The sequence below is a fragment of the Plasmodium brasilianum genome, chromosome 5, assembly GCF_023973825.1.
Source record: "Plasmodium brasilianum strain Bolivian I chromosome 5, whole genome shotgun sequence".
Taxonomy (NCBI): Eukaryota; Apicomplexa; class Aconoidasida; order Haemosporida; family Plasmodiidae; genus Plasmodium; species Plasmodium brasilianum.
In genome coordinates, this window is record NC_090118.1 from 662,523 (window position 1) to 675,254 (window position 12,732).

Genomic DNA, 12,732 nt, shown 5'->3' on the forward strand with positions numbered 1-12,732 from the left:
ATAAATGCAGTTTTGAATGATTTGTACATAAATTTTTTTTAAATAAAATATTCTTCTCTTTACATATTGAAATTTTATTTGCGCGCGACTTGAAAGGGCTAAAGGGGGAACAAAATAAATATAGAAAAAAAATAAAAAAATAAAATAAAAAATAAAATATATAAATAATTGAATGAATTAACGAACATGTTACGAACAAATGAATGAACTGACGAATAGGTGCACAAATGAGTGGGGGCCTCAAAACTCTCACATTATTGAGCACGAACGCGCGCCCGTCCCGTTTTCATACTCGCAACTGCCAGTTCACTACATGCCATGTTATCATAAAACAAATAGCACAAAAAAAAAAAAAAAAAAAAAAAAGCAATTTTCCCTTTCGCGTAAAAATGATAAAACTAGAAAAGTAAAGGGGGGGGAGGAATAAAAAAGATAAAGGATGATGAAAATAAAATTGCGCGTCTATTTTTCATTCAGTAGTAACTGTGCACCTGTGGACGTAAATAAGACGTAATGAATTTCGGAAGGGGCTAAAATGCACTCCTTTTTTACTTTATTTTTTTTCATTCTTTTATTTTTTATTTTTTTTTTTTTTTACCATTTTTTAACTAATTGTACCCTCTTCTCACTCCCCACAGTAGTGCAGTAGGTACTGCAAAAGATGAGTGGAATTCCAAAAAATCGAGTTGTACTTTTTATTTCTTATACTAAAAAAGAAGAGCATTAATTTATCGATACTGCAGAAAACTTTTATTTGTTTATGTTCTATATCATTTATAAAATGGAACGACTTGTCAACATGCCACTGAAATCCTTTTTCAGAATAAGAAAAATTTAAATAGCATAGATCTTGAATGTTATCATAATTCTGCAGATCTTTGTAATTGGTACTAGTACAGGTGCTCATCTTTCTTCCTTTTCCCAAACAGTTGCTCTCCCCCATCCACTGGTCCTGTTTTTTTGCCTTTCCCCTCTTCATTCGAAGAACTATATTAATGTTTACATTATCTTTTCCGGCGGAAAAAATCCTAGGTGCACACAAAGGTTGTTCGTCTTTATGTTGTGCATCCTTCTCGTACTCACTTAGGTGCTGGTCCTTATATGTATAAACATCCGTTATTAGGATTGTGTAGTCAAGCGGTCTGCAGTTCTTACTATTTCCAGCATTGCAATCACAACCACTATTGTCATTACTTCTACTATCGCTGTCATTACATAAAATTTTATTAAGAAACTCCTCACAGTATAACGTAGTATACTCCATGCAACTTGGCACTGCAAATTCATATTTCAAGTAAAAGAGAAAAAACATCAACTCATGATCCATCACATAGTTGTTTTTAAAATAATAATCTTTTTTTTCAAAATGCAGGACGGACTCCTGAACCACGAACGAGTCAGCACTGTACTCAGCAGCGTCATCCACATACAATTCAACACATTTGCTATTCCACTTGTCAACGATATCAGAAAACAAATGAAGAGAGTTATAAAAATATTTGTGGTATGTATTCGATATTGTTTTTTCCTTAAGCACGGAGAAGAGTTGTTCTAATTTCTGTTCGTCTGTATATTTATTACGAGAATCCGGGTTATCGTTATGTATTCCATCGCCATCGTTGTGCACGCCCCTGTGCGTATTCCCCTTCGCCGCAAATGTAACTATCCTTGTCATATACATGTTCTTAAAAATTGGAATGTTCTTCAATACTGTAAAAAATAAATTCTTTGCATTATATTCAAAAAGGACAAATACATATTTATTTGATTTGTTTTTTCTTAGCATCTTCATCTGAAACATGTCATAACGTTCATCACTATACATCTTCTTTGTCTTATTCTTTTGTTCATCTATATCCTTTCCGCTTTGTAAAATGTCCTCATTTGTTATTAGTAAGGTAGTACTACCTGCTCTTTTTGTATTCCCAAATATGAAATGGGATGATGATCCTGTTAAATTGCAGGTCGAGTTAGAAAATTTGCTCATAAATCCTGCAAATTTCTCACCCGACCCTTTCGATCTTTTTACTTTTTTCCTTTTTAACTGAACGATAAGAAAAGCATCACACGTGATATCATCTATATCTACAGTTTTGTACGGACTATCCCCTTGTGCACTTTTTTTCCCAAACATCAGATGTATATTATGTATTTGTATGTCTACTCCCTCGTCCCCTTCTTGTACACATTTTATAAATTCATGCATATCGTCAATTTTTATTCTTTTATTAAAAAAGGAATAAAATTTCTTAAAAAATGGATTAACTGATTCAACAGAAATATTGAAAGTGTTACATGATTGATCATATTGTTTACCTTTTCCATCATTATTATAACAATTCAGACTGCTAAATGTTTTATGCTCTTTCTTATCATGTATAGTATGGTACCTACTCACACTATGATTTATACTATCCATGGAACCCTCGTAATGACTTTGTAAATGTTGTTCATAATTTTGTATATTTGTAATTTCTCTACATTTACAACATCGAACTTTAATTGTTTCATATTCTCTTCCTAAAAATCTATTAGATACATCTTCTAGTTTGAATTCTTTTATGTCTTTTCTACACATAGGACAATAATTAAATTTATTGAAAGCTTGTTCTATACATTCTTTGCAAAATATATGAGCACATTTCGTTATTACTGGCTTGAAAAATACTAACATGCATATAGGGCATCGAAAGTTATCGTAATTTTTCTTTTTTTCAATTATAACTACAAATCGTTTGTCCTCTCTTTTTATATTCATAGGAAGGAATCTATTCATGAATATATCTACTTGTTTTTTAATGTTCATTCTAATTTCTTGTAAATAATTTTTTCTATCCATTTTAATATCACCTACTTGGTTAAATGCATTATTCCTCAAGTCGCTTCCAATACCCAGACTGTTTTCATACGCATGTGCATCCATGTTTCACCTATCAGAAAAAAAGAGAAATTATTCCTCAACGTGCACTATAGGTTGTTAATGGTTCTATATCCAATCATGAACTCTTTATATGTGTATATCGGCAAATCATAAAGCCGTTAACTTACAAAACTGTGTACCTACAATATCGTCCCTGTAAATCTATACCATATATTTTGTTTAAACGCGCTGCATTCACAGTGCATAACACATTAAAAATATAAACGTGGGTTTACTCTCGAGGACCTGTTAAACAGAGGGCAACAATCGCTTATAAGAAGAACATACACACATATACATTCATGTACCTATGTATTAACGTATGTAATTATGCATGTACGTACCTAATTATGTACGTTTGTAATTATACATGTATGTAATTACATATGTATGTATGTAATTATACATGTATGTACGTACGTATGTGTGTAATTATACATGTATGTACGTACGTATGTATGTATATACATGCAATCACTTATATGTGTAAAGCCGTTTCGGAATATACAGAACAAGCGAAGAAGAACGAACCAACAGGCAATATCCAACTGTGCTCCGCTAAAAAATGCAATTCTTATTTGCAAATTTTAAATGCGCTAAAAAAGAGGGAAATCAAAAAATAAAGAAAGTAAAGAAAATAAAGAAGCTAAAGAAAATAAAGAAAATTAAAAAAATGAAGAAAATAAAAAAAAATATTTTAAATTAATAAAAACTAAAAAATTAAAAAGTAAAAATGGGAGAGCAGAAAAAATAAGAATAAAAACAGCAAAACAAAACATAAGAAAAAATAAGAAAAAATATGAAAAAATATGAAAAAATAAGAAAAAATATGAAAAAATATGAAAAAATATGAAAAAATAAGAAAAAATATGAAAAAATATGAAAAAATAAGAAAAAATAAGAAAAAATAAGAAAAACAAAAGAAGTAAAAAACGAAACAAAAAACCAAGCAAAAAAGGAAGGATAGTTTTGACACTTTGCAATTTTGAAATTTATTTTTTCATTTTTCATTTTTCTTTTTTTCTCTTTTTTTTTTTTTTTTCTTGAAATGCCTCGAATTACTATGCGACTTCATCCTATTTGGGCCATTAGTTCTAAAACCTGTGAAGAGGCAGTTTTGTAAAATGAGTATGTTATTGTACTTATCTAGGTTTTTTCTATGCTGGTTACAATTATTTTTAGTTAGGAGCAAAAGAGTGGTAGTATTATATGACCATGTGCATATAATAAGTCCCATGAGAAAGGAGATATTACATATAACGAAGAAGCACAAATTGATAAGAAAATTGAATTTTATTTTTCCAAAAAAAGAAAAGAATAGATATGAAATGAAAAATTTAGAAAATATTCCTTTATATGTAGTAACTAATGAGTTTGATGAGGTTATTTTATCGTTTAACTGGGACTATGGCAGTGATGAAATAACGAAAAGCCAAAAGAAGGAGAGTGATGCTTACCACTGCAGTGACGAACAGGGGGTCAACTACAACGGGGGTGGCAGTAGTAGCAGCAATAGCAGCAATAGCAGCAGTAGCAGCAGTAACAACTTTCAGTATGATGTAGTTTGCCCGGAAAAGGAGAACAGTGATCTGCTATTTCCAGTTGTCAAATATAACGAAAAGAGCAGGGAAGAGATAAATTTAAATAAAATACACAACAACAATTGCGTGGGGATTTTTTTTTTTGACGTAAAAACCGCGGAAGCGTACAGAGATGACATTGTACATTTATTCAATAAAAATTTAAAAGAAAAAAAAAAGAATAAATTATTTTTTGGGTCAAAAATTAAACCGACTAATTTAGAATATTTCCAGAAAATAAAAAACAGCTATAATTTAAAAATCGACTTTATTCTAATACCACATTATAATGAATTACAAAATATTTTGAAAAATAAGAAAGTGTTTTATGGTACACCCATATATTATATTAACAAGATAAGGTTGTATAAGTCTCCTATAAAAAAATATTTTTATCAATTTTTTTTTCACAAAAATTTAAAAAATGATGTCAAAGTCAAAGTTGAACTATATCCAAATGTTTTTATCACCTGCACTATTGAAGATGGTAATGATGTTACTGGAGAAGGAGATGATAAAGTAATTACAGAAAATGGTAGTACCACCAATGATAGTACTATAAAAGAAAAAAAAAAAAAAAAAGAGAGAGAGGGGAAAGAAAAAAAAAATGATCCCTTCTTAATTATACAACTAGAAACAAGTGATAAAAAAAAATATGTGCCTATTTTTTTTTCATACGATCAAGCATATAATTTTTATAAAATTTTTTTAAAATATTATAAAAACCATTTCTTCGAATATTGTCTGCCAAAACCAGATATTATTTTAAATTCTTTTGAAAATTTACAATACCTATTAAAGATGGCAAATGATAAAAAATTAAAACAATATCATAACATTTTTTTTGTTCCAATGAGCACCTCCTATAATGACAATATTTATTCTAATCAAATGAATGTTTTCCTTTTTTACTTGAAAAAAATTTTTCAAAAAATTAATTATGACTTGTTCAGGTCGTTCAGGAAAAATCTCAACTACTTGATAGAGGATTATTTGTACGAGTGAGCTCAGAGTGAAGCAATCAAACGGGGAAAACATTAGCTGGGTATAGGCGTATGAACGGCAGGAGGAAAAAAAAACATGAACAGGGTAAGGAGGTAAAATTAACATCCAAATGTGTGTCAATGTATATACATACACACACACATATATATATATACATATATATGTGTATATATGCCAATTCCAACTTGCGATCGGGAGTGTACAACAATTTGCCACTATAGTACTCGCATCGTATGCCACATTTTCGCACAACGTCGTTTTGCTATGAAATTGAAATGAAAACAGGGGGTTTATATTTCGCAGAAGAAAAATAAACTATAAAAATCTGGTGTACGTATGTCCATTTATATGTGTAATTATGTGTGCAAGGTGAAAGCAAAATTTCTGAATTGGTCATATTAATTCTGAACGGGTCATATTAATTTTGAATTGGTCATAATTATTCTAAATTGGTCATATTAATTCTGAATTAGTCATATTAATTCTGAGTTGGTCATATTAATTCTGAGTTGGTCATATTAATTCTGAGTTGGTCATATTAATTCTGAGTTGGTCATATTAATTCTGAATTAGCCATATTAATTCTGAATTAGCCATATTAATTCTGAATTGGCCATATTTTTTTTAATTATTCATTTATAAAAGAATTTATTCGTTTATCCTTGCTTATATGTATACGCATATATTTACCCATTTATTTTTGTATTTCATTTTTTCTTTTTTTTTTTTTTTTGACATATGCAAAATTAATTGAATTTGTAAAAGCTTACATTTAACAGAATGCGTGATTTCCTTTTAATCACAACGCCCATTTGACGTCATTGCTTTTGATCGATTCGTTTAACTATCGTACAAAGAATATATACCAGTTTCGGCAAATTAATAGAATGGTTGAAAACTCAGCAGATATAAGGAAACAATTTTTTATGTACAGCTACGGTTCTGGATAAATTTTAACAAAAGCGAAAGCAAAAAAGGAAAAGAAATTAAACGTGCGAATGTACTCACGTACGCATAAATTCACGTGAATGTACATGTGCATTAATTTATATACATTTATACTTATATAAACATGCACATACAACATATATACATGCATACATATATGTATGCACAAGGTAGAAACGGCGTGCTTCCTTTTTCCGGAAGAACCTCCCCATAATTAATATTATTTTCGCCAAAAGATGAAGAAAAAAAAAAAAAAAAAAAAAAAAAGCAAAATAAATGTAATATAAATGTAATATAAGAAAAATCAAAAAATGCAAAACCAAGACTGCAGTCATTCATAAACTCCTACCTGAAATATCGCATGATGAAAATTGTGCTGTTCGGCGCGCCTGGGGTAGGTAAAGGCACCTTTGCAGAAATTTTATCAAAAAAAGAAAATTTAAAACATATAAACATTGGGAACATTTTAAGAAAGGAAATAAAAAATAATTCAAATATAGGTAAAGAAGTAAACAAAATAGTCAAAAGTGGAAATCTTGTTCCAGATAGTATAATTATAAATATTGTAGAAGAAGAAATAAAACAATGTTATACAGATGAAAGATGTTATTACAAAGGTTTTATATTAGATGGATTTCCAAGAAATCTAATTCAAAGTGAAAAATTAAGAAATATGACAGGTATTGACATATTTGTTAATATATTTTTACCGAAATACATTTTAATTCAAAAACTGCTGGGAAGAAGAATTTGCTCTACATGTAACAGCTGTTTTAATGTTACAGATATTAGAGTTAACAGTTATGATATGCCTCCCCTCTTACCATCAAAGGAGTGTAAAATATGTAGAGGAAAAGCAAATCTAATAAAAAGAAATGATGATACTAGTGAAACTATTGCTTATAGATTGAATGCATATGAAGCGAGCAACGTACCTGTTCTTAATTTTTTTAAAAATTTAAATTACAATATTGTAGATTTCGAGATAAAAAAAGGGGTAAGAGACTTCGATAGGTTTTACAATGTTATTATGAAATATTTTTAGTCATATTTGCGCAGCTACGTGGGAGGAGTGAACGAGTTGGGTTCATTTGCTTTCCATTATATGGGGGTATATATATATATATATATATATATATATGTATGTGCGCGTGTGTGTGTGTACACGTGTTTACGCGCACGTTTGTGTAGACATGAATGTCCCCTTTCAATGCTCCTTTAAAAAAAAAAAAAAAAAAGGAACTTAAGTTAGCTGCTTTTGTATATATATGTCAAGAAGGAAAAATTTAGCAGTGAAGTAAAATCTTTTATTAAAAATGAAATAAAAATTGTTCATTGTACCAATTTTTTTTTTTTTTTTTTGTTTTCTCCGAATGGTTAAAATAAAATAAAAAATAATCATAATTATGTATATTTTCATTAGTACCAAAAGTGAGAAGATGCAAATATTAATTACATGCACCATATATGCCCATGCGCCCATGAGTGACATATGTTATCCTTTTGACTTACCAGTTTTTTGGAAATTGAAGTAGGGGGAGAGAAGAGGAAGTAAAACAAACAAAAAACATAAAGGTTAGAGTTAAGGGTATAACGCAAAATGTATAATGGGAATAAAGTTATGGATAAAAGATAACACCACTAGATGAATGAAAAATAAAATAAAAAAGTAAACGATAACATCAACATGTGCGCATACACACGTATGGGTGTATATATATATATATATATATATATATATATATATATATATATATAAGATGCACACCATGTTAAATAATTCAGAAGTAACAGTAGTGACAAAGAATGACGAAGTTCGCTCGGTACGTGAAAAGGAGTTTGACCATATAAGGCAAGTACATGTAAAAACATGCACAATGCGATAAAAAAAATAAAAATATCACAATAAAATAATAAAAAAAAAAATAAAATAATAGAAAAATATAAAAATTAAATTTACCCATATTTTTTTCTATCCCTTTTCGTGTGAAAATTATACAATCTGTTATTTTTATTTCTACCAAATGTCATTAAATGTTGTACATTTGGGTACAGCGTAACAGTTGGTTTTAAGTTGACTTGTTTATTATTTCTAAAATCATTCGAATAAAGAGAATTATTATTGATTAAAGTCCTTTGTTTAACATTTCTTTCATAATATGTATTATTAACATTCGTATTATCATATTTTCTTTTTTTTGTAATTAAATTATAATCCACTAAGTTATCAAGCACTTTTGGTCTATCTTCATCATAATATTTATTTCTTTCATCTCTTTTTTGTACCCCCGTTTTTCCTCTTCCATATTTTCTTTTTCCTATTACCCCTAAATCTTCATCAACTCTTATAATCCTACCATCTAGTATTGAATTGTTAAGAAAATTAACAGCTTGAGTATAACCTTCTTTCTTTTTATAAACCACAAAACAAAAGCCACATGGGAATTTTTCCGTTCTGTGCAGACCCATAATTATGTCTTCAACATCACCTGCCTTGCACATATGCTGCGAGGAATTCCAAAAAAAAAAAAAAAAAAAAAAAAAAAAAAAATTTACCAACATGGATATATGTGCATGGGTGAACATATGTGTAAAAATGGGTACATATATATGTACATATATATATACATATACATACATATATATTTGCTTATATTTTCAGACAAACAAATACAACATGCCCAAACGGCGTGCACTTGCACACACGTGTAAATCAACATTTGAATGCCACGTGAAGCTAATTATTTATGAACAGTTCAGGAAATGTTCAGAATTTTTAACCTCAAAAAAATAGCTATTTAAAATAAAAAATATAAAATTGATATATGGACAATACAACATACTATGTGTTAAACTTATATATATAATAAAATACATATTATTCTTCTTTGTTTCACCTCATATATTTGCTGCTCTGTTGTATAAATGGACAAATTTCCAATATATACAGTTTTTGAAAATTGAATTTTGTTTAACCAGTCTTCATAATCATTGCATAAGGCCCGGTCAAAATATTTTCTTTTCTTGTAAACCTCCTCGTATAAATGTGTCATGTTCTACTAGCGCCGCAGTTCGTACTAATATTACCCCTTTCTATAATGTACGTCCGTATGTCAATATACTTGTATGTCGGTATACCACTATATTATTAGTTGTGCTTGTACTTAAGAATACCAGTACTTATGTTTATGTCTACGTAGGTATGTACAATGGATACAAACTCAAACAGCCGTTAAAAAAAAAAAAAGGAAAGTCTCTTATTCTTCTCTCTTATAAATAATTTTAAAAAAGCATAAAATAATAAGACTAAAAATATAAAAAAATTAAAAATTAAAAAATTAAAAATTAAAAAATTAAAAATTAAAAAATTAAAAATTAAAAAATTAAAAATTAAAAATTAAAAATTAAAAAATTAAAAATTAAAAAATTAAAAATTAAAAAATAAAAAAAAAATAGCTTCAGTACTACGATTAACGAAAAATTATAAATAATGCGCTAACCATAAAGATGGGGAAAAAATAGATAAGTAGAAAAAATTAAATTTTTATAACGACGTAAAAAGGTTCTTTTCACATTAGAAGAGCAATATATTTATGTATATACGTATATATGCTGACATAAGTATATATTTATATATATGCTTTGTATGTAGAAATTCAAATGATAAAAATCATTTTTGCCGAATGTTAAAAAAAAAAAAAAAAAAAAAATTTACGATATTGCTTTTTAATTAAATAATAAATTAAAAGCATAGGAAAACCTAAACTAAGGGGATGTTTCGTTCGGCTGAATTTGCCACACTAATTATATATATATATATATATATATATGCATATAATATTATGTATGTATATAATATAATATATGTATATAATATAATATATGTATATGTGTACATGCACGTTTGTATATATATATATGCATATGTTCATACACGTTTGTATATTTACATTTTTGTACACAGATGATCAAATAAGTAATATGCGCAATGTATTAACGGCAAAATGTTCAGAAAAATTAAGTTTATTTTTTTTACGATTTATTCTATGCGAAAACTTACTAAAGCGTGAAAGAATTTTAATTGAAAACAAAAGTTAACACATATACGTTTGCTTATCATCAAAAAAATTGAAAAAGGAAAAAAGGGAACAATGTTTTTCCTTTTTATCATGTTTTCATCGATAGTTTGAATGGTTCCCCTTTATTTTTTTTTTTAATTTAAGCAGACGAGTTAACACCCATGAGTTGTATATGCATACATGGGTATTAACATATGTACATGCATTTAAATGTACGAATATATGTATACATTACTGTTTGCATACTTGTATATGTATTCATATTAACCGCATAAACCTGTACTATGTATGCATATCCGTATAAACTTGCACGTGAAAAAAACAAATGATCCATTTTTTCGACATGTTTAATGGGGTACGATAAGGCAAACATGCGCTTTACTTTTAATTATTATAGATTTAATGTTCATTTATAATCACTATATGGTAATGCAAACAAGGGGATGAGAGAACTTTCAACCCACCCCCCAAAGCTAATTTATATTCGTTGACATTTCTAAGAATTAAATACTTGGACAAGTGCAGACACGCCTTTTCATTGTGTAAAAGGCATTCGTTTGAAATATATGTATATATATATATATATATATAATATATATATATATATATATATATATATATGTGTATGTGTGTGTGTTTGTTTATATATATATTTTTACATGTGTACGGGTTGGCGTATAACGTGCGTGTAACACTCACGTAAACAAACGATCGTACATTTTACATGCACATGTTCATGCGCGCGTATATATACAAAATATTTGCGTAACAACTGAATCATTTGTTGTGGTCGTAAGATGCATTCACGTTTGCGCAATATTTATAATCAAGGGAGAAGAATAACTATCCAAAAAAAAAAAATAAATAAATAAAATAGAATAAAATAAAAAGATGAAGTCCGTTTCGATAAAGCAGCTAGAAGCTATACTCATTTTAGATACGGATGGAAACAGAATTGCAGTCAAATATTACAATGACAAATTGACTCCCAAAGGAGATGATAAACTGAATAATACAGGTTGTAGTAAAGAGTCGTTAAACTATCCATATGATGGTACATTATATAATAATTTAAAAACATCAGAACAACAAAAATTATTTGAAAGTGATATTACTGATAAAGCTAAAAAGTTAGGGTGTAATTCTAACGAAACAGAAATTTTAGTAATAAATAAATATATTATTTTATACTTATCCATAAATGATGTTAGTATTTATATAGTTGGAGATGAAAATGATAATGAAATAATACTAAATGAAATAATACAAACAGTTGAGCAGTCCCTAAACAATATTACAAATAACCAAATAGGTAAAAAACAGTTGATCGATAAACTCGATTCAGTTTATTTAATTTTAGATGAAATAGCTGATAGTGGTATTATTATGGAAACAAATTCGGATGTTATTATTAATAGATTGTACATGCATGAAGGGGATTTACAAGAACACACCCCTCTCAATCAGGCCATATCATCAGCCAAGGAAAACATAATAAGGAGTTTACTTAGCGGAACGTAGTCCCAATGTTATCTTCGAGTTCTCTAGGAAAACTTAATTACCAATTTGCTCAGATTGACCGACGTACTGTTCCTACGTCCGGTCCGCTTGCTCTTCATGCTTACGTGTAGCAGCGTGGAGAGGGGAAAAGCTTTCCTATATTCCATTTCCATCCCTTTGCATAATTTTTGTAAGTGCAGTAATTTTTAAAAAGATACCGTTAATAAAGTTTAAAGGGGAGCTTTTTACTCCAAAAATGATGTTTACCCATTTTGCACGCTTGTGCGTGAACATATATATTTGTGCATGTACCCATGTATGCAGTCCCCTTAATTTAATAAAAACAAAAAAAAAATTGATAAGATAGGATAAGAAAAAAAAAAATTGATAAGATAGGATAAGAAAAAAAAAAATTGATAAGATAGGATAAGAAAAAAAAAAATTGATACGATAGAATAGGAAAATAATAAAAAAGATCTGATTATACAAGGTAAAAAGAGTTACTCTTACTGTCTTAATATTCAGGAAAAATAATTTACTCACATTTGCCCCTACATGTGCGCTATTGTACTCACATAATTGACGTCAAAACATTTTTGAATATATATATATATATATATATATATATATATATATGTATATATATAATATCACGGGAGAAAGAGCCATTTTTACAGTTACACACAAGTGTTTGTGCACG

General features: G+C 28.5%; 5 protein-coding genes across 5 annotated transcripts; 3 read left to right on the forward strand and 2 right to left on the reverse strand.

Moving 5' to 3' along the window:
- Positions 1–625: 625 nt before the first annotated feature.
- MKS88_001408 (RING zinc finger protein) lies at positions 626–2,923 on the reverse strand (the record flags this gene model as incomplete). The annotated part of the gene is made up of 1 exon (XM_067214330.1): positions 626–2,923. One exon carries the CDS (start codon positions 2,921–2,923, stop codon positions 626–628), a length of 2,298 nt encoding a protein of 765 aa, XP_067074776.1.
- Positions 2,924–4,044: 1,121 nt separating this feature from the next.
- Positions 4,045–5,505, forward strand: MKS88_001409 (uncharacterized protein; the record flags this gene model as incomplete). Its single annotated transcript, XM_067214331.1, has 1 exon — positions 4,045–5,505. One exon carries the CDS (start codon positions 4,045–4,047, stop codon positions 5,503–5,505), a length of 1,461 nt encoding a protein of 486 aa, XP_067074777.1.
- Positions 5,506–6,817: 1,312 nt separating this feature from the next.
- Positions 6,818–7,498, forward strand: MKS88_001410 (GTP:AMP phosphotransferase; the record flags this gene model as incomplete). The annotated part of the gene is made up of 1 exon (XM_067214332.1): positions 6,818–7,498. One exon carries the CDS (start codon positions 6,818–6,820, stop codon positions 7,496–7,498), a length of 681 nt encoding a protein of 226 aa, XP_067074778.1.
- Positions 7,499–8,409: 911 nt separating this feature from the next.
- Positions 8,410–9,506, reverse strand: MKS88_001411 (nuclear cap-binding protein subunit 2; the record flags this gene model as incomplete). Its single annotated transcript, XM_067214333.1, has 2 exons — positions 8,410–8,958; positions 9,351–9,506. The coding sequence occupies 2 exons, from the start codon at positions 9,504–9,506 to the stop codon at positions 8,410–8,412; spliced, it is 705 nt and encodes a 234-aa protein (XP_067074779.1).
- A 1,917-nt stretch (positions 9,507–11,423) lies between these two features.
- Positions 11,424–12,053, forward strand: MKS88_001412 (coatomer subunit zeta; the record flags this gene model as incomplete). Its single annotated transcript, XM_067214334.1, has 1 exon — positions 11,424–12,053. The coding sequence occupies one exon, from the start codon at positions 11,424–11,426 to the stop codon at positions 12,051–12,053; it is 630 nt and encodes a 209-aa protein (XP_067074780.1).
- Positions 12,054–12,732: the final 679 nt, after the last annotated feature.